Below are 20,487 nucleotides of genomic sequence, written 5' to 3'. Positions count from 1 at the left end.
ATGTTGAACCATCCTTGCATGCCTGGAATGAACCCCACTTGGTCATGGTGTATGATTTTTTTGATGTGTCTTTGGATTCGATTTGCAAGTATTTTGTTGAGGATTTTTGCATCTATATTCATTAGGGAGATTGGCCGGTAGTTTTCCTTTTTTGTAGCATCTTTGCCTGGTTTTGGTATTAGATTGATGTTAGCTTCATAAAATGAGTTAGGTAGTGTTCCATTTTTTTCAATGTTTTGAAAGAGTTTGAGTAAGATTGGTGTCAGTTCTTTCTGGAAAGTTTGGTAGAATTCCCCTGTGAAGCCGTCTGGCCCTGGGCATTTATTTGTGGGAAGATTTTTGATGACTGATTGGATCTCTTTGCTTGTGATGGGTTGGTTGAGGTCTTCTATTTCTTCTCTGGTCAGTCTAGGTTGTTCATATGTTTCCAGGAAATTGTCCATTTCTTCTACATTATCCAGTTTGTTGCCATACAGTTGTTCATAATATCCTCTTATAATTTTTTTAATTTCTTCAGGATCTGCAGTTATGTCACCTTTTTCATTCATTATTTTGTTTATATGGGTCTTCTCTCTTTTTGATTTTGTCAGTCTAGCTAGGGGCTTGTCAATCTTGTTGATCTTCTCAAAGAACCAACTTTTGGTGATATTTATCCTTTCTATTGTTTTTTTGTTCTCTATGTCATTTATTTCTGCTTTAATCCTTGTTATTTCTTTTCTTGTACTTGGTTTAGGATTGGTTTGCTGTTCATTTTCTAGCTTCTTCAGTTGATCCATTAGTTCTTTGATTTTGGCTCTTTCTTCCTTTTTAATATATGCGTTTAGTGCTATAAATTTCCCCCTTAGCACTGCTTTTGCTGCATCCCATAGGTTTTGGTATGTTGTGTTCTCATTTTCATTCGTCTCTATATATTTAGCAATTTCTCTTGCTATTTCTTCTTTAACCCACTGATTGTTTAGGAGTGTGTTGTTTAACCTCCAGGTATTTGTGAATTTTCTAAGTCTCTGATGGTTATTGACTTCTAATTGTATTCCATTGTGGTCAGAGAATGTGCTTTGAATAATTCCAATCTTTTTAAATTTATTGAGGCTTGTTTTATGTCCCAGCATATGATCTATTCTGGAGAAAGTTCCGTGAGCACTAGAAAAGTATGTGTATCCTGTTGATTTGGGATGTAATGTCCTGTAGATGTCTGTTAAATCTAATTCATTTATCAGATTGTTTAGGTTTTCAATTTCCTTATTGGTCTTCTGTCTGGTTGATCTATCTATAGGAGAGAGTGATGTGTTGAAGTCTCCCACAATTATTGTGGAAACATCAATTGCTTCCTTTAGTTTTGCCAATGTTTCTCTCATGTATTTTGTGGCACCTTGATTGGGTGCATAGACATTTACGATTGTTATTTCTTCTTGCTGAATTGCCCCTTTTATTAGTATGTAGTGGCCTTCTTTGTCTCTCAAAACATCCCTGCATTTGAAGTCTATTTTATCTGAGATTAATATTGCAACACCTGCTTTCTTTTGGCTGTAGCTTGCATGAAATATTTTTTTCCATCCTTTCACTTTCAGTTTCTTTGTGTCCCTGTGTCTAAGATGAGTCTCTTGTATGCAACATATTGATGGTTCATTTTTTTTGATCCATTCTGCGAATCTATATCTTTTAATTGGGGAGTTTAATCCATTTACATTCAACGTTAAAACCGTGAAGGCATTTCTTGAATCGGCCATCTTATCCTTTGGATTATGTTTGCCATATTTTTCCCTCTCTCTATTAATATGCTTTATTGTACCCATACCGAATCTCTTTAGTACTGAACCTTTCTCCAAGTCTCTCTGTCCTGTCTTTGTTTCTCTGTCTGTAGGGCTCCCTTTAGTATCTCCAGTAGGGCAGGTCTCTTGTTAGCAAATTCTCTCAGCATTTCTTTGTCTGTGAAAACTTTAAGCTCTCCCTCAAATTTGAAGGAGAGCTTTGCTGGATAGAGTATTCTTGGCTGGAAATTCCTCTCACTCAGAATTTTAAATATATCGTGCCACTGCCTTCTCGCCTCCATGGTGGCTGCTGAGTAGTCACTACTTAGTCTTATGCTGTTTCCTTTGTATGTGGTGAATTGCTTTTCTCTTGCTGCTTTCAGAACTTGCTCCTTCTCTTCTATGTTTGACAGTGTGATCAGTATATGTCTCGGAGTGGGTTTTTTTGGATTTATTCTATTTGGAGTTCGCTGAGCATTTATGATTTGTGTATTTATGTTGTTTAGAAGATTTGGGAAGTTTTCCCCAACAATTTCTTTGAATACTCTTCCTAGACCTTTACCCTTTTCTTCCCCTTCTGGGACACCAATGAGTCTTATATTCGGACGTTTCATATTATCTATCATATCCCTGAGGTCCATTTCGAGTTTTTCAATTTTTTTCCCCATTCTTTCTTTTATGTTTTCATTTTCCATTCTGTCATCTTCCAGGTCACTGATTCGTTGTTCAACTTCCTCTAGTCTTGTACTATGAGTGTCCAGAATCTTTTTAATTTGGTCAACAGTTTCTTTAATTTCCATAAGATCATCCATTTTTTTATTTAGTCTTGCAATGTCTTCTTTATGCTCTTCTAGGGTCTTCTTGATTTCCTTCATATCCCGTACTAGGGTCTCATTGTTCATCTTTAGTTCTTTGAGTAGCTGCTCTAGGTGTGTCTCTTCTGGTCTTTTGATTTGGGTGCTTGGGCTTGGGTTATCCATATCGTCTGGTTTTTTCATATGCTTTATAATTTTCTGTTGTTTTTGGCCTCGTGGCATTTGCTGAACTTGATAGGGTTCTTTTAGGGTTTGTAGACCAGTTGAAGTCCTTATCTCTAATTTATCAGATCTACAGCTTCGTGGAGTACACTTTCTCTAACTAACCAGCAGGTGGCGTCCACGAGCCACCTGTTCTCCACAAGCCAGATCTCCCCTGCTTAGCCTTTTTGGTGAGTGGGGGAGTGAGTCTTGTGGGGCCCAATTGGTGTCCCAAGCTTGCGTGTGTAGTTGGTGTTGCCTGCCCTGTATGTGGGGCGTGTTTCTGGGCAGTCGGGGAGGGGGGGTGGCCCTAACAATCAAATCTCCCTGATGATCCTAGAGTTTTAAAGCTACTGCAATAGTCTAATCCTTCAGTTCAGTCCTGCCACAGTTTGTCTCTGCCACTGACCCACAAGTCTTTGGTATTGGCGTATGGCTCCTGAGACTTGCAAGTGGGCCCCTCTTCCAGGCTGTGCACCCCGGGTCCTCTGTTGAGGGATGACTGTGCTATGTCACAGGTGAGTGCCGTCCCCCCAGGGCAGTTCTGGGCTGCTGGGCTGTGTTGGGAGGCTCCCAGTCTGCTCAAATGATGGCTGAATGGGGCTCTGTTAATTCACACTGCTCCCCCTTCCCAGCTCTGGGACATTCAGCTGAGGTTGCAGGGAGGGCTAATGTCCACGCCCAGTTTTGTGGTGTGTGCTTGTTATTTGAAGCACTTCCGTCACACTGGGTTGTCTGGGGCAGCTTTGGGCTATGGGGCTGGCGATGGGCAGGAGTGTTTCCTGTCCACCAGGATGGTGGCTGTGAGCGGACACCCCCCTTTTCTTGGGAAGTTGTGTTGTTTAGTGAATTTTCTCAGCCACTGGATTATTGCCTTTTGTCTCAGAGCTCTCTTAGTTCTGCTCTTGACTTGACGTGCCCAAATTTCAATTCTTTGAAGCTTTCTGTATTGAGCTTCTTAGAGTAATTGTTTTAGAAAAAGCAAAAAGGATTTAAAAAAAAAAAACAAAAAAAAAAACGGTCCTCCTCAGAGATTTAATGGGTTATTGAAATGCTAATAGACAAAGCAACCAGGGCCATTAAGGAAAGGTGTACAGGGCAGAGAGATCAGCCTTGCTTCGGGATTTGCATATGCGCCTCAAGGCCTGATCTCCGCCCTTCCCCTTTCTGTGTTCACCAGAACTCCAAAAATCCTCTGCTTTTATTTTGGAGTTTTTCGTGTTGTTTTTGTTCTATGCCTGTCTCCTCTCTGCTGGGCTGGCTGCTCTCAGAGTCTCTGGTGTCTGGCCTCAGTCTATCTATGGTTGGAGTTTGAATCAGTAGAATGAGTTTCCGGTAAGAGCAGCCACTGCAATTCTCCCTTCTCCTTCCTGGAGCTGACAGCCCCTCCTCCCCCGGGACTGAGCCTGGCAGGGAGGGGCGCGGGTCCCCTGGCCGCAAAAACTTACAGATTTCGCTGATCTCAGCAGTTCCACGTTTTCATGAGTGTTGTATGAAGTATGCCCAAAGACAGATTGCTCTGTGGTGTCCAGTCCACGCAGTTCCTGGCTTTTTACCTACTTTCCTGGAGGAGTAACTAAAACATACAGCTCACCAGTCTGCCATCTTGCCCCCTCTCCTCTGTGACATTACTTTTTGCTGCATAATTTAATACAAGTGTACCTTTTGAGTCCTGGTTAATATTTCTTTGATGCTCAAAAATTTTTAAATAAAAGGTGCTAAATTAACTTTTACTTAAATCTAATAGAAGAAAAAGAAACTGCTATAAAACTGAAGGTATTACTGAACTTTAGATAATCATAGTTTTCCAACAAGAAATATTAATTCCAAGGACCCCTTACAGGTCAAAAAAATTATGAAACACTTTGATAGCTTGAAGGTCATTATAGTTTTGTTTGCTTCTTCATTACAATGAACACATATGCTGATCTTCTGAGCTAGTCAGGTTTTCAATTTTGCCCTCATTTTCCTTTTATTTTCTTATTCTTGAATGGTGGTCACTAGCTGTCCCCTTCTCCTTTCCTTTCTGAACAATTCAGTCTTAAAAATGTTTAGGTGGAACAAAGCAAGGGAGGTGTCTGTGGTGCTCTGCTGGGGGTGACACAGTAGCCCAGGGTGGAGTGTTGCAGCCCAAGTTGGGTGAGGAGGGCGTCCCCATGAGGGCACAGTCTGGACTGGGGAGTCAGGCCCCAAGCAGAGTGAAGGGGTGTCCCCCAGGGGTGGCCAAGTGTGGGAAGTCAGAGACTGATCATAGGAAGGAGGGAATCCAGCCAGCCAGGCAGGCAACGGGTGTCACAGCCTGAGTTCGGAGAGCATGGGGGTAGACTGGCAAAGGACGTCAGGATTCAAACAAGCCGAGAAGGTCATCCACAAGGGCAGTGGACCAGCATGGGAATGCAGAGTCTGAGCAAGGTCAGAATTATGTCCATGTGGGGAGGGCAGCTAGCCTTACATGAGGTGGTGTCAGAGCCTAATCAGGGTGAAGGGTCATTTACTCAAGGTTTAGGGGTTGGCCCAGAAAAGGGGGTTGGAGCCTGAGCAGGGAGAAGGGGGCACTGTGTGGAGAAGGGGGTGGTGGCAGAGATGAGCGATGGGCAACACATGGGGTATTGATCAAATAAGTATGTGTGTGTGTGTGTGTGTGTGTGTGTGTGTATGTGTGTGTGTGTGTGTGTGATAATAGAAATCAAATTTCTAACTGTCAGGGAAGAGAGTTATGAATAGAGAAAAGGAAAATACTAGACTCCATCCTTGTGGTGTTGAACTGAAATTGGGAATTGGGATGTTGGGTTGTATCAATGTGAACTCATGGTTTTCAATATAGACAGATGGATATAGATGTAAATACAGATGCAAAGGTAGGTATATGTGTGTGTGTGTGTGTGTGTGTGTACTCACATATGTACACACACAGCTCTATCCTTTGAGCTGCTCTGGGAGCAGTGACACCCCAACAGCAATGAGCATCATAGCACCAAGATCTTGGCTTCTAAAGACCATTTTCCTCTAAAAGAACAAAGGCTTTTTGGGAAAATGGCTGATTCCAAGGCTGGGACACAGAAAGTACAAGATGAATCCGGAAAATCTTTTTGTACTCCCAAAGCAAGGAAGTACTCAAAGAATAATGGCAACATGTCAGAAGGACCCAGAAGCCAGCTTGAATGAGCTCCCAGGAGACAATCTGAGTATTAAAAGAAATAATTAAAGTACGAGATTATAACCTGTTGAATATAACAGAAAATCATGAGTCTATACAGATGTAAATAAGTAAATGAATACATTGAAAGTCTGATGAGAAACAGGATATTTACATCATTTCACAAAATATTTATTACAAAGAGGAAAAGAGTAACTTTAAAGTCGAGGCATCTGGAAGACACCACTTTAATCAAGTGATCAAAGTAAACATCATAAGTAATGGGGTAAATGGAAATAGCGAAAGGATAAGAACACAGCACCTCTTCTGTGTTATTCCTATCGAAGATGCAAAACTGAATCTAATCATGAGGAAACAAATAAATCCAAACTGAGGGATAGTCTACAAAATAACTGGCCCATACTCTTCCAAAGTATAAGGTCATAGAAGTCAAGAAGAGACAGAGGAGCTGTTCTAGGCTGAAGGAGGCTTAAGATGTGTGACAAGAAATGCAACAAGTGACTCTGAACTGGTTGGTTCCTTTTGCTATGAAAGGCCTTATGGAGACAATTAGAGAAACCTGGGATGAGGACTGAATGGTGGAAATTATCATTGTGATTTCCTGATTTTGAGGGTCACATTGTAGTGCTGCAGGAGAAGGTTTTTGTTTGTAGGAAGTCACACTAAAGTATTGGAACATTGAGTCGGCAACTTACTCCCAAATGGTTTAGGGGAACAACAGATATTTTTTTATACTTCCATTTTTTCTTTAAGTTTTTGAATGTTTCAAAATCATATGATGGCAACGATACTAAAGATCTCGGCTTAATAACCAGAACAGATCCTGGGGACCAAAGGAATTGTTCCTGAAGCTTTCACCCAATAGCCTGAAGTGTTTCTAGCAATGATGCTATCTCTGCTTTGGAATCTTACAAGATAATCTCATCACATATTGTTAAGTACCCCACCCCCAGAAACAGTTCAGTTCATTATTTTTATTATTATTATTTGTCTGCAAGCACTGGTACTTTGCTTGGAGAACACTCTTAGTTTATTTTTAGAACACCAGAATTCTTTTTAGAGGCACTTGCCTTTCTGAGAGATTAGGGGTAGGGGTAATGAGTGTTGGAACCATGAAATGCTTTGGCTTGCCCAGATGGTTTTTCTTTTGTCAATATCTTTCCTTGCTTTCTAATATTTTAAAAACTAAAATTTCCAGATAGCAAAATGTAGGCAACCATTTCATGAAACTCAGATGATAGCTCTGATGATTAATTAAATAAATAAGCAAGATTTAACTTACCAAAAAAGTCTAAGTTTAAAACTGAAGCCCACTTTTGGTATGATTCTTAAAGAGGAAGACAAATACAGAGACCAAACATCCTATGAAATGACAAATCACTTCAGGACCCCAGAACATGAGGGTGAGATGATGACAACTAGTACTGATTACAAATCTTAGGAGATTACTCATGAATTCAGACTATCAGTCAATCTGTCAATCCCTTTTCAATTATATGAATAATGGAGACCCCACCTTGCAGCCCACTATAATTCTTTTTTTTTTAAATTTTGGTAACATATATGTAAGACAAAATTTCCCATTTTAACCATTTTTAAGTATACTCTTCAGGGGCATTAACCACTTTCACAATGTTATCAAACCTTCCCATCATCCCGAACAGAAACTCCTCACCCATGAAGCAGTAATTCCCCCCCACCCCACCCCCTGGTAACCTGTCATCTGCTCTCCGGCTCTGTGACTTTGCTTATTCTAGATATTTCATGTCAGTGGAATCGTACAGTGTTTGTCCTTCTGAGTCTGGCTTATCCACAGTATTTCCTAAAGAGATCCAGGGTGAGATAACTTTAGGAAACACCTGTCTGTGGCCTCAACAGCTCTTGCCACACTCGGGGCAGGGTCTTTGTCCCTCCATCCTCTGTGGCCCCATTGATTCTTCAGGGAGCCACAAAGTTGCGGCAGGACCTCGGTTTCCTGGTGACGTCAGCTCATGAAATGTCAGATGAGACCACTGCCAAGAAGTGCTAGCTCACCTTTCCTTCAACAGCGGGGAATCTCCCCTTTCTTTTCTGGGTGAAGCTGAAAAGGGTGTAGAAATGAAACCTGATCCCTCTCAGCAACCCCAGCCCACACCTCCCAGCAATTGAACTTGAAAAAAACCCAGGTTTGAAAAATTACTACAAACTATATTGTCATCAAAAAACCACTTCCTTACTTGAGGCCAGAGAAGAGAGTGCTAGGCACAATTTCCTGGCTGAGCAAACCATTCTAATACTTCAAGAGAGCAACTCTTGACTGTCAAAGCGACTGGCCGGACGAGCAAGGATGACAGCCCGAATGGACTGATCGCTTCCTTCCCCCGCACTTTCACCAGGATGCAAAGAGGAAGCTGACCGGCAAACCCAGCTTTCCGCGGACAAAGGACTTTTCTTCTCTGCGCCCCCAGTGGGCAGCCCATCCCGGGAGCCAGAAAGATGGAGCCGAGCCCGCTGGTGTGGGGACTGTTCACACTTCTGGTGACTGGCTGTGTGGCAGGTAAGGGGCGGCAGGAAGCCCTCGGAATCCTGGGAAGGCTGAGGGATGCTCCATCCCAGCCACACAGATCAGGAGAGGGGGCTCCACGTGGCGAGTTCAGGGAAAGGGGCTGAATCCTGGGTTCCCCTTCTTGTCCGTGGCTCACCGGAGCCCCATTTTATGTCCCAGGGGTTCCCAAGCCATAAAGGGAGCTTTGATGTTTAGAAACTCTCCTGCCACTCAACGTCTTGGACAGTTAATTCCGGGAAGAGTAGAGTGGCATTATATTTGAATGTTAAGCAGGATATGGATGGGCAAATTCCTCAAGAAATACTCTTTCATTCTATAATGAATTCTGTTTTCCACTGCACCCACCAGTCATAAGATAACACTAAAGGGCTATCAGGAATCTTTCTAAGTCCAGGTTAATGTGCTGGAGATGTCAGGAATTCATGTATGAAACACTAGGATAAATCCAAGATTTCAGAAAAGTTTAGCTTCATTTCCTGCCTCAGGAAATAATACCTAGGAAGGTGCTTACAAGTACAACTTTATAGAAATTTTAGAAAATATAAGGATAATCACTTTCAGTAAATCACTTTTTCCCATGTTCCTAAGTATGTATGTATGTTTGTATGTATATACATTTATGCAAATTTTGAATTTCATTCATCCTTTCAAATGTGTCTTCTCAAAGATTGTTGTAAAGAAATAAGAAACCACCAACTTTACCTCAAACCACTCTTCCTAATCGAGCATGAAATTTCTAACAGTTTCTTCCCTTGCTTATTTGGGTAGATAGAGAAGATGTGAAAGCCAGTAATTTCATGTCCTTAATTTTCTAGAAATATGTTGCCAACTGGCTGCAGAAAAATGTGTCAGGAAGGGAAACATGATGAAGCATCTAAGAAGTCTTTTTGCTTGTTTGGGGGAAGTGACCAAGTTATGCTGGGCCAGGTACTGGCCCAGGCAGGAACCTCTTCACTGGGGTGTGAAAGCTGAGATGATTTCAGAAAGGCTTGTAACATGCTTTCTGCTTCAGCTGTCACAGAATCCTTGCCAAATGGGAGGACAGTCCAAGCCAGAACCGCAAAATCTTTGCAGGTAACCGTTTCCTATCTCTGGGAAATACACTTCAAATAAACTCACGTTATTACTAGCCATCCGTACCTTTGAGAACTTAAATGGTCTCTGGTGACAATGGGGCAAGTGGAGATATGCAGTCTCTTTCATTCACTACCATTCTCTGGAAAGCCATCCAAAACCTCGTAAGCTCCTTTTCAACACTATAGGATATACAAAAATGAACAGGACCTAGTCCTGATCCTTAAGAAGTTTATAACCTCATGAGAAGGAGAAAGGTGTAGATGTAATAACAGCAATAGACTCTGGATGTGATGAGATCTGTGGGAGCCCTGGAGTTATCAGAGAAGGCTTATGTGAAGGTAGCGTGCAAACAGAGCCTTGAGGGACTGGTCAAAACGTCCACAAGTACAGACACCAGATAGAGAGGACAATTCGAGCAAAGACACAGCAAGGCATTAGGGAACAGCACGTGGTCCGCTGGGCCACCCCTATTGGACAGGTGAGTGGGGATACTGGAAAAAGTAAGGCTGGAAAGGTGGGATGGGATCAGGTGAATGAGATGTGGTCTTGGATAGCAAGTTTAACATTTAAAAAATTGTTTTAAGTTTTTAGATTTGAAATGGTTTCAAACTCACAGAACAGTTGCAAAATAATATAAAACCTATACAGAGAACTCCAACATACCCCTCCCCCAGATACCCAGATCCACCAACTTTTAATATTTTGCCACATTTGCCATGTCTGTCTGTCTATCTATCTATCATCTATCCATCCATCCATCCATCTCTCCATCTATCATCTATCCATCCATCTCTCCACCTATCTATCCATTCATCCATCCATCCACCCATCCATCTCTATCTATCCTGTAAACATTTGAGAGTAGGTTGTATATGCCATGCTTCTTAAACACTTAATATCTCCTGAGAACGAGGATATTCACAAGTTAAACATTTTTAACTACATTTGGTAAGCAATAAAGAACAAGAAGATTTTAGGGATTATCATTTATAGTGTACCTTCTGTGTGCCAGACATACGAGCCTTATCTTGATTCCCATAACCACTTGCAATGTGGGTGTCATGAACCCCATTCAATAAAGAAATCAAAACTCAGAAGTCACACAGGCAGAGACAGAACCAGGGTTCAAACCCAGGTCTCTCTGGGCTGTGCTTCTTTTGTTCAGCTGCTAACAAGCGCAGGGCTTTATGGAGATGAGTCTGGAATAGAGAGAAGTTGGGTGCTTGGGGACTGCTGATAAGGCCCTTGAAACCATCCAATCATGAAACAAAGGGGAGCAGGGTGGCCAAAGAGAAGGAAATGGATTGAGCTTCTGGGTTCAATGGATGGCCTAGGAACCACTCCAGGGGAAGAAATAATCCCCTCACAGAGTTTTTCCTCCAAGAGGAACCCAGTCTGAAAATAAACAAGTCTTTTTATTTCTCAGGGATGACAGTTCTCTAATGAAATCAAACAGACAATCAACAGACACAATTTCTAGCTGATTCATAAGGCAGATATTTTCATTCTGAAAATTTCCAGAGCCACCATTTAAAATGATGATGGGTGTCAGGGGGTGTATTCGTGAACCTGGGTGTTTTTGGTCTCTATATTACTGGGTCCAGGGATGTGGTTAAGAAGAGAATTCTCCAGATATTGCCAACCTGGCACGTTATTAAAGGTGTCTTTCTCAGAATTGGGGAAATTCTGAGAGTTTATCTGTGCCTTGATCATCTTTCATTCTAGGAATTCTGTGATCAAATCTTCAGCTCCTAGGCTCAAAATAAAAAAAAAAAAAAGTACAGAAACCCATTAAGATGATATTTTTGTCTAATTATCCTTTCTTGTAAAGACTGCTGACCACACTGGAATTTCCCTCCTTCACCTTTGTCATTAAAACACAAAATGTTTACTCTTCACATTTAATCATTCAACTTCTTGAGATCCCAAAGTATTATTACTACTGTTACGTTGCCCATCTTCAGGATACACCTTGGAGAGGTAGAGCTTTGGGAAGCAGAGGGAGCACCTTCCAAACAGTCCCTCCCTTCTTTAAAATCTCCTGTCATAAAAAGGCAGTGGTTTCTATCACCTGTACAAAGGCTCCATTTCACATTTGAGAAAACTGAGACACCAAAAGCATTGCCCTTACTAAGGAGTCAGTTGGAGATGCTTGTAAACCCTAAGACATGCTCTACAATTCCTACCCCACTAGGTTCAAAGAGAAGTACTCTTAGATGTTTTAGCATCAAGCCTTGAGTTCTCTGGACACTTTCATGCAATTTCTTGTTGAAGTCATTCCTATGAAAGTTGTAGTCACCGTGAGATAGGGCTATTCCTAGCACTGTGGCCAATCAAGTTACTTTCCCTGCTCTACTCACTGACCAATGATCAGTTGAAAAATATACCAGTTTCCCTGAGGAAGGGGGGCATGTCAGTGGTGTGGACAGCAAGGAAGGGGAAAGCGGACCCAGGCGTCTCCTAACGAACGCTGGAAGGACGTGATCTTTGATAAACTGCTGTACCTCTCAGGACCTGTTTCTCTCTGTCAAATGAGAAGGTTGACCTGGATGATCTTTTAAAACCCCTTCCAGTTCTGTCTGTCTCTTTGTTGAGAATTCTGCTTAAATTCTGCTTAAAAGGCATTTTCAAGCTGGGGTACTTTGGATGAAAAAGTTTCCAGGGTCTGGGTTCAGAGACCTTTGAGTGTCAAGAGTGCCAACGCCTGACGTCTCGCTGTCGGTTCTTTCCAACTCTTAAAGGGTACCGTGCTGTACTCATGCATGACCCACTGCTTCCATCTCCACTGCGACTGGAGGTGTCAAGGCAAAAACATCCACTCTTGGTGAGGCCTACTGTTGTTCGTTTGCTTTGTTTAGGGAATTTTTGCCCTCAAACGATCTTCTTGTTTCCAAAGGAGAGAGCTTCCATGAGTGAGAACCTGTCTCTCCTCTCTATCCCAAACCATTCCCTCCTGAGAAAAGGAGAGAGGACCTCGATTTAATAGATGGTCTCAAAAACATATAAGCCCCTCGTGCCCAAAGAGTTCAAAGAGTGGCTGATGGCCACATATGGGGGACGCCACGGAGGACACTGCTACTGACTGGGAAGAGCAACTAGACAGCTTTCTGGGCTCCTTCCAAACTACCCATTCTGGCTCTCCTCTCCCACCCTCCAGGCTCTATTTTCTATTTCCCCTCTTAGATAATACAATTAGAGATATGTGGTTTTCATACTTTTCAAATCCAAGGAGCACCCAGATCACACACAGGTGTGGATTCTTGGCCAAACCCGCTTTGGCAGGGCAAGAGTGATCCAGTCCACTCTCTGTTCCCTGCCCCACACTTTGGGAGAGAGTGAGAACCGGGAAAGGAAGGGGAGTTTGAATGAGCGTGGTGATTGAGGTTGGCTGAGTGGAAGCCACTGAAAAGGTCAAACTCAAACCATGGATTCATTTGTGCTTGGTGAGCTTTCAGTAGCTTCCTTCCAGCCCTTTGCTCTCCCTGATTCATGGACTTCCTTTCTCTGGAAGTGTTTAAGCCGAGCCTAAATGAATAGTTGTCAAAAATGCTGCAGCGATTTTCCCACACTGGGCAGGAAGGAGGCTGAAGCGAGACCCCTGATCCCTTCGGACGTAGAATCTCTGATTCCTTCTCTCTGGGCTGACAACGTGTGCCACCCTGGCACCCAGGGACTCCGTAAGGCTGCTGGAGATCTCTAGACCCTCCCTGAGGCCCTCTCTAGTTTAAACCTTCTTTCAGGCAAGAATCAGGTGAGGAAAGATTGGAGACTTTTACAGAGGTCCCTCCTCCCCTACCTCCCTCTTTGGTGACTCTTTCTAATAATTTCGTTAGGAATTTCTGTTTGGGTGGAGTCAGCTGCCGCCCCAACATGGAGGGGGCAAAAATGGCCATAGAACCTCACTACATAAAGATGTACCTCATGTATCAGCCCTACACACATGCTCAGAAATTCTCAACAGGAAAGGCAATACAATAGCAAGAATCTACTTACCTTTTAATTTGTTTTAATTGTGGTAACATATGACATAAAACATATGACATACATATGACATAAAACATGCCATTTTTAAGTGTACAATTCAGTAGCACTGATCACTTTTACAAAGTTGTACAATCATCACCACCCTCTATTACTAAAACTTCTCCATCATCCAAAACAGAAACTCCCTACCTTGTAAGTGATAATTCTCTTCCTCCCCAACCCCTGCTAACCGTCATTCTACTTTTGTCGCTATGAATTTGCTTATTCTAGATATGTCATAAGTGAAAACATGCAATATTTGTCCTTTTGCATATGGCTTATCTCACTTGGCCTAAAGTTTCAAGTTTCATCCATGTTGTAGCATGTATCCCAACTTCATTCTTTTTTATGGCTGAATACTATGGTATGGATATATCACATTTTGTTTATCTGTTCACCCATTGATGGGCACTTGGATTGTTTCCACCTTTTGGCTAATGCGAACAGAGCTGCTATGAACATTGATTTTCAATTCTTTCAATTCTTTGGGCTATATATCTTAGAGTGGAATTGCTTGGTCATATGGTACTCCTATGTTTAACTTCCTGAGGAACCACCAAACTGTTTTCCACAGTGGCTGCACCATTTTACACTCCCACCAGTAATGCATGAGGATTCCAATTTTTCTGCATCGTCACCAACACTTTGTTATATTCTGTTTCTTCAGTAATAGCCATCCTAGTAGGCATAAAGTGGTTATCCTGTGGTTTTGATTTGCATTTCCCTAATATTCCCTAGCTTTTTGGTTCTTCATCTTTTTAGGGTGGTTAACCCTTGAGAAAACTTGTTGTGATCTATTAACTGTCTCTTCAGAAAAATGTACATACACACACAATTTTGTATATAATCCTTGGGGTTATAGTCTCCCTGTAAACCAGGGTTTCCAGGTGTCTTGGTTGCTCAGTTGCTAAATACCACGCAATGGGCTGGCTTGACAGCAGGGATTTATTCGCTCATGGTTTCAGAGGCTAGCAGGCTTGCTTCCTCCCAGGGTTGGTAACTTCTCACTGGCCAGCAGTCCTCGGGGTTCCTTGGCTTTTCCCCATCACATGGTGATGTCCTCTCCTTTCTCTTTATAAAGCCTCCAGTAATAGGATTAGGGCTCAACCTCATTCAGTTAGGCCACAGTTTAACTAAAAATAACAACTTCAAAAGGTTCTGTTTACAATGGGGACAAACTCACAGGAATGGATTAAGATCAAGAGCATGCTTTTTTCTGGGGTTCATAACTCAATTGGCCACCCAAGGTAAGATCTCCGATGATGCTCTCTAGTGTCTTAACACCCATAGTCACAAATAGAGTGTAGGCACTGAGGAGGTGGGACACAGGGAGTGACCTGCCTAGTAAGGGAACTGTATCTGGCTTGGCAAGGGCAACACAGAGGCCTGGGTGTCTAGGGAGGGTAGCAAGGAAAGGGCACCAAAGACAAAGCAAGGAACGTGGCAGAGCCAGGGAAAACTACAGGCCTTTTAAATTCCAGTTCAGTATTTCCTGCATGTCTTTACATTCACTCTCAATGATATTCTCACGCATCCATCTATTCATGCATTTATTTTTCATTCTTTCCACAAAAGCCTATGAGCTTTTAGTATGTATCAGGAACTTTGCTGCATGTTAGGATTGGAGATGAAAAAGGTTACAGTCCTTGTGTTCAAATTGCTCATGATAAACAATGGAGATGAAACATCTGAGCAATCCTGATCCTGAGGACAGCCAAGGGAGGGCCGACAGGGTCTGCCAGTGAGTCAACAACCCATCACTAAATTCTCTACTTTCAAATAAATCATCCATTTAGGGGAAAACATTACTAGAATCGTCTCAAGGAATTTTAAGTATTTTCCACTTTAAAATTACTCAGACAGTTTTTTGGTTGTCTGTCTGATTTTAAGGTTATTTAAGGTTACTTTAAGGTTATTGATGGGATTTGCATCCATCAATAAGAGAACACAAGTTGCACTGGAAAATGTGTTTAGAGCAGAGGTTCTCAACATACTAGTTCTCATTATTAGAATGTGCATCTGGGATGCTTAAAAGAAAAAAAAAAATGGTGCCCAAGCCTCACCAAAGACCAACTAAACCAGAATTTCTGGGAATTTTGAAAAAATTCTTCAAATGATTCAAAATGCATTTTGGCTTCATCCATTTATGCAGTTCTCAGTTTTCAAAGTTTCTATCAATGGCTCTGTGAACTGCTGTATTTGGGGGGCTGCTGCTCTCTGTGTCTATCACCTTTAGTGAATACATTCTTTTGTCTTTCTGTAATACAATTTGAGGTGTAAAAATTCTAGTGTAAACACTGGAAGCTAAATTCTCTTCTTAAGTTTGCCAAAGAATTTTACAAATGTGTTTTGTGTATAACTAGATAGGATGCTGATTTGATATATGAGGTTATGGTGCAGAGTTAACAGATGGTAATAAATATAAATTTAATGCATTGCATTTAATTGAAAATTAAATGAAGAATGGACAAACTTGATACTTATGCTTATTACATTTCAAAATCATTTATATCTGACTTTTTAATATCTTGCAGTTCTCTGAAACAAATTGGCATAAATAAATAGACACGTAATATTTACCTTTAAAAAATGCATTTACGCTTGAAATCTCCTTCTTTGGAGAGACACAAAAATGATTGCCATGGTTGGTCTGATCCCATTTCATGTCTATTCACTAAGAATGGGTGCCCTTGCACGCATGTCTCTAACTTTAGCATGCTTACAGGTCACCTGGGGATCTTGTTACAGTGCAGATTCTTAGTCAGGATGTGTGAGGCTGAGATTCTGGTTCCAAGAGGCTCCTGCATAAGGCTGATGTTGCAGTGCACAGACCACATTTTAAGCCCCACCCAAGACAATACACACTGCTTTTACCCACACGGAACTTGCGATTAAAATGGGAAAATAAGTCCAGGGAACACACAAGGTTAAACATTGCAAAGCAGCAGGTGGTAAAGCTGATGAGTGCCAGAGGTGGTCAGAACAGGGAGAGCCACATGGTACCAGGTGAGTCAAGAAAGGGTTCTTAGTGACGATGGTCCTGGGACATGCTGGCTCTGCATGGTGCTTCTGAACACCATGCGATGGGTGGGAGAGCAGTATTTCCTACTGGCTTTGCTAAAGTTATATACATGGACCATGTTCCATGAGTAAATGACTCTCCAAACTGAGGAGCTTACTACAGTAATAAAATAAATGACCCAAATTTCATGCATACAAAACTTTTTTGTTGTGTGCTGAGTGAAATGAGGCTCAAATGACTAGTGATTCTCTGATGAATACTACTATTTTTGCATAGACAAAAAGAATTTAAGTGCTCCTCATGTCACCTCAATCCTCCAGTGTCTACAGAGTCACTGGTCTCTGATAGATTTCCTTGGCATGACGTGCCCTTGTATCAGCATTACCAGTCCCACAAGAACACCTGTGAGTAATGAAGACATATGGGCTTTATTTCCCTGCATCCAATATTTGGCCCTGATCTATCTCTAGCTAACCACATGCCACAAGGGTGAAATCCTAGGGCTTCCATCTGATGGCCCTCTCCTCTCCCACACCCACCCAATTCATGGGGCTATTGATCAGCAGCTTCTCTTGTAGCTCTCAACCCAGTACCACGTATCCTGAATAAAGGAGAATTTCAGATAGCAGAACACTCTAGGGCACCAGATTGTAGGTGGCTTGGGGGTAGTAAGTGAGGTTGACCAGAAGGTCCCCATGCAGGGGAGGAAGATGAGTTGGGGGAGAGGAAGGAGCAAGAATCTTCAAGTCCAGTGCCTCTGGGTGGAGACATGGATTGGATTAGTCAGATGAGCTTTCTGGGCTGCTTTTTTGTCTTCTCCAGGCTCTCTCCTCATGCCGGATGCTGTGAAAGGGCAGTTGGGCATTGAAGATCAGGAGCCATTGAGTAGGTTTTCCCAAAGGAAGAAGAAAGAGCAGCATGTTTTTAAGAAACAAAATGGAAGTTATAAGGAGGCAGTTGGTTCCCTTAGTGTAAAGAGTAAGGAAAACAGACTAAGTTCCAATTGGCCGTGATCTCCTATAAATGAGAGAGAAAGCTGAGCATGCCTGTGAACCAAAAAACACATGAGTGGTTAAGGCAAGTCCATGCACTAACCTAAGGGTGATGCTAATCCCTATTTTAGGCCTTGAATCCTGTTTCAATAAACATTTTAAACATTAATGATATTAATAACAGCTCCTAGTTATTGCATGTATACTGTCTTCCAGGTACTCTGATAAAGCACTTTACAAGTATTATTTTATTTAATACCCAAAATAAAATAGGTCATATTATCCCCATTTTACAACTGAAAACAGAGACTCACAGAGGCTTATAAATAAGTTCCTCCATGTAACACAACTAGGAAGGAGCTAGGATTTGAGCCCAAGCAATCTACCGCCAGAACCTTTACCACTCTTCTAAATTGTTCCTAGAGGTCAAAGACACATGTGCCAAGTTAATAAAGATTATTTTTGCTCTTTATAAAGTTCCAGAGGGTATACTCTGAGGAATGCCCTGCTGCTTTGTGGCTATGCATAAATTGGGAGTTCCCGTGCCTGCAGGACTCCAATGCCACAGAGCTGCTCCTTAGTCTACTTGAGCCACTGACTTCTGGTAGAATCTCTTTGAACCCCACGTAGCCCTTGGAGTCTGGGTTCTCTGAATCCTGCTCCTTCCCCCAGCCCTTACTCTGCCCTCAAAGAGCAGCTTTGGGTGTCTTTCCTTCATTTGACTGCGCTTCAAAGAAAGCATTGCAGTCGAGTCAAGTCTGCCCCAGCAGCCTGCAAAACAGAGGAAATTCTGAACACCTCCGGGGTGAGTCACTCCACCATGTTCAGGAATTGCCACTTCTGCCCACAGAATCACCCACTCTTTTCTGTTTGGGACCAAAATAGATGCCTCCTTCAGCACCCTCGCTGCTCGCCGGACTCTCAGCAATAAATAAAACACAAAGGCAAGGAGAGGTGTGTGCCTCTATGGGTGGACGTTCTCTCTCCTGTAGCACTTTCAGAGTGAAAAAGTTGCTGTGCCAGTGGAGTCAAGAGCCAGGGTGGATGTGACAGGTGGAATGGGAAACCAGCAGGTGACTGGGGACAAGCTCTTACTTGTGGCAGGACTTGTAGTTAATTGTGCACCCCTTTGTTTATTCATTCATTCAACAAGCATTTACCAAGCAACTTCTATGTGTCAAGTATCAGGTTAGTGATACCAAGAAGAATACAACCCACTCCTTGGTCTCCAGGGACTCACCATCTAGTAGGAGAGAAATGCATTGCCTGGACAATTATAACACCACTTAAGGGCTAAATTAGAAGTCTGAAGACAGGGTTGATGGAACAGATGTTCATTACTACTGCAAGACCTGACACCTGCTTCTTGAGTCACTGCCTCAGGTTGATGCTACATCTGGGATGGAGAGGAGTACATTGCTTTATCACTATTTGTTACCAAAATCATTAACATCAGACACCGCTAATTTTGAATTTAGAATAATATAGACAGAAGATGTGCAGAAGTTTTCTTTTTTTGCTTAAGAAACTCCGTTACAGAGAAAATGGAAACATTTCAGGTGGAAGTATTTACACTTCTTTAAGAATAAACTGATTGTTTCCATATCCTTCAAGTATTTTAGAAGCACATTTCTAGACAGTACTGATAAACTGCCACATGCCCAACTCTTTGTGAATAGTTTACCAATCCTAGGTGTCCAGGAGCTCTCCAAGGAGTGAATGAATGAACTCCACCTCATTAGCCCAGCTTAAGTTATAATGCATTTAAAGATAAAGCAACAATGTTTCTTAAAATATATACATATATTCCTGAAATGAGCCCTGTCTTAGTTTACCAGGTCTGCTATGACAAATACCACACAATGGGTTGGCTTAAATGACAGAAATTGGTATCACAGTTTTGGAAGCTAGAAGTCCGACATCAAGGTATGGAGGGCAGGCCATGTGTTCTCTGAAGTCTGCAGCATTCTGGGGGTGACTCGCTGATAATCCCCAGCATCCCTTAGCTTGCATCTCTGCTCTACCACATGGTGATCTGCCTCATCTCTGGCTGGCGTCTTACTTCTGGCTTCTACTCAGACATCTGTGTTTCTTCTAGATTTCCTCTCCTCATTAGGACTCCAGCCATAGAGTTCAAGTCCACCATGATACAATTTGGACTCATCTAAATATGGATCTTGGAAGATCCTATTCACAAATGGGTTTGCACCCACCGTGTTTAGGACTTGAACATACCTTTTGCAGGGGATGTGATTCAATCTCCAACAAGCCCAACTCCCTCAGGGAAAGATCGATTTATTATGTTACCCAGTTTGGTGGATTGAGTTGTGAACCCCAGTTTTGTCATGGCCTTGGTCTTGGTCTGCATTCTGGTGCGTGTGGATCCCCTGTAAATAAGATCTCTACAAGACATTATGTCAGTTACGGTGTGGACCCCACTGAATCAAGGTGGGCTTCAATCTGGATCAATGGAGTCCTGTGTAAGCAGAATAAAAGTGAGATGGAGAGAGAAGGACAGGAAGCAAGAAACTGGAAATCAACAGAACATGGAAGAGAAAGAAGATGCTGCTATGTGCATCACCATGTGACAGAAAAGCCAAAGGCCTCCCGAGATTTCCGGCAGCCAGAAGATAACTGACCCCAGGAGGAAGACAGCTAGTCTCTGAACTTACTCTGGTTGGACAGACCAGCTCCATCACTCTCTTGGACAACTCAGTTTCCTCATCGTGCCATTATTACCATGTGATGGAGAGTGATGGAGCTGGTCTATCCGACCAATAAAGTCCTGCGGTTAAGCCAACCCACTGTGTGGTATTTGTTTTAGCAGCTGGGAAACTAAAACATCTGGTAAAAGGGCAAGGGATCATTTCTGAACGTTGAGTTGAAGTCCCCAAATCCGTTTATGTC

The 20,487-nt window shown here is 42.3% G+C and overlaps 1 protein-coding gene across 2 annotated transcripts in view; it reads left to right on the top strand.

Annotated features, from left to right (window-relative positions):
* The first annotated feature begins 8,087 nt into the window (after positions 1 to 8,087).
* IL2RA (interleukin 2 receptor subunit alpha) overlaps positions 8,088 to 20,487 on the top strand; it is a 47,610-nt gene continuing 35,210 nt past the window's right edge. For both annotated transcript variants that reach the window (XM_037846379.1, XM_037846380.1), the window contains exon 1: positions 8,088 to 8,457. In XM_037846379.1, the coding sequence (XP_037702307.1) occupies positions 8,397 to 8,457 (61 nt within the window). In that variant the 5' untranslated portion in view covers positions 8,088 to 8,396. The remainder of the gene's footprint in view (positions 8,458 to 20,487) is intronic.

Source organism: Choloepus didactylus, chromosome 8 (assembly GCF_015220235.1).
Source record: "Choloepus didactylus isolate mChoDid1 chromosome 8, mChoDid1.pri, whole genome shotgun sequence".
NCBI classification, from domain to species: domain Eukaryota; kingdom Metazoa; phylum Chordata; class Mammalia; order Pilosa; family Megalonychidae; genus Choloepus; species Choloepus didactylus.
The sequence above is the reverse complement of the archived record's forward strand: the minus strand, read 5'-3'. Positions and strand labels throughout refer to the sequence as shown.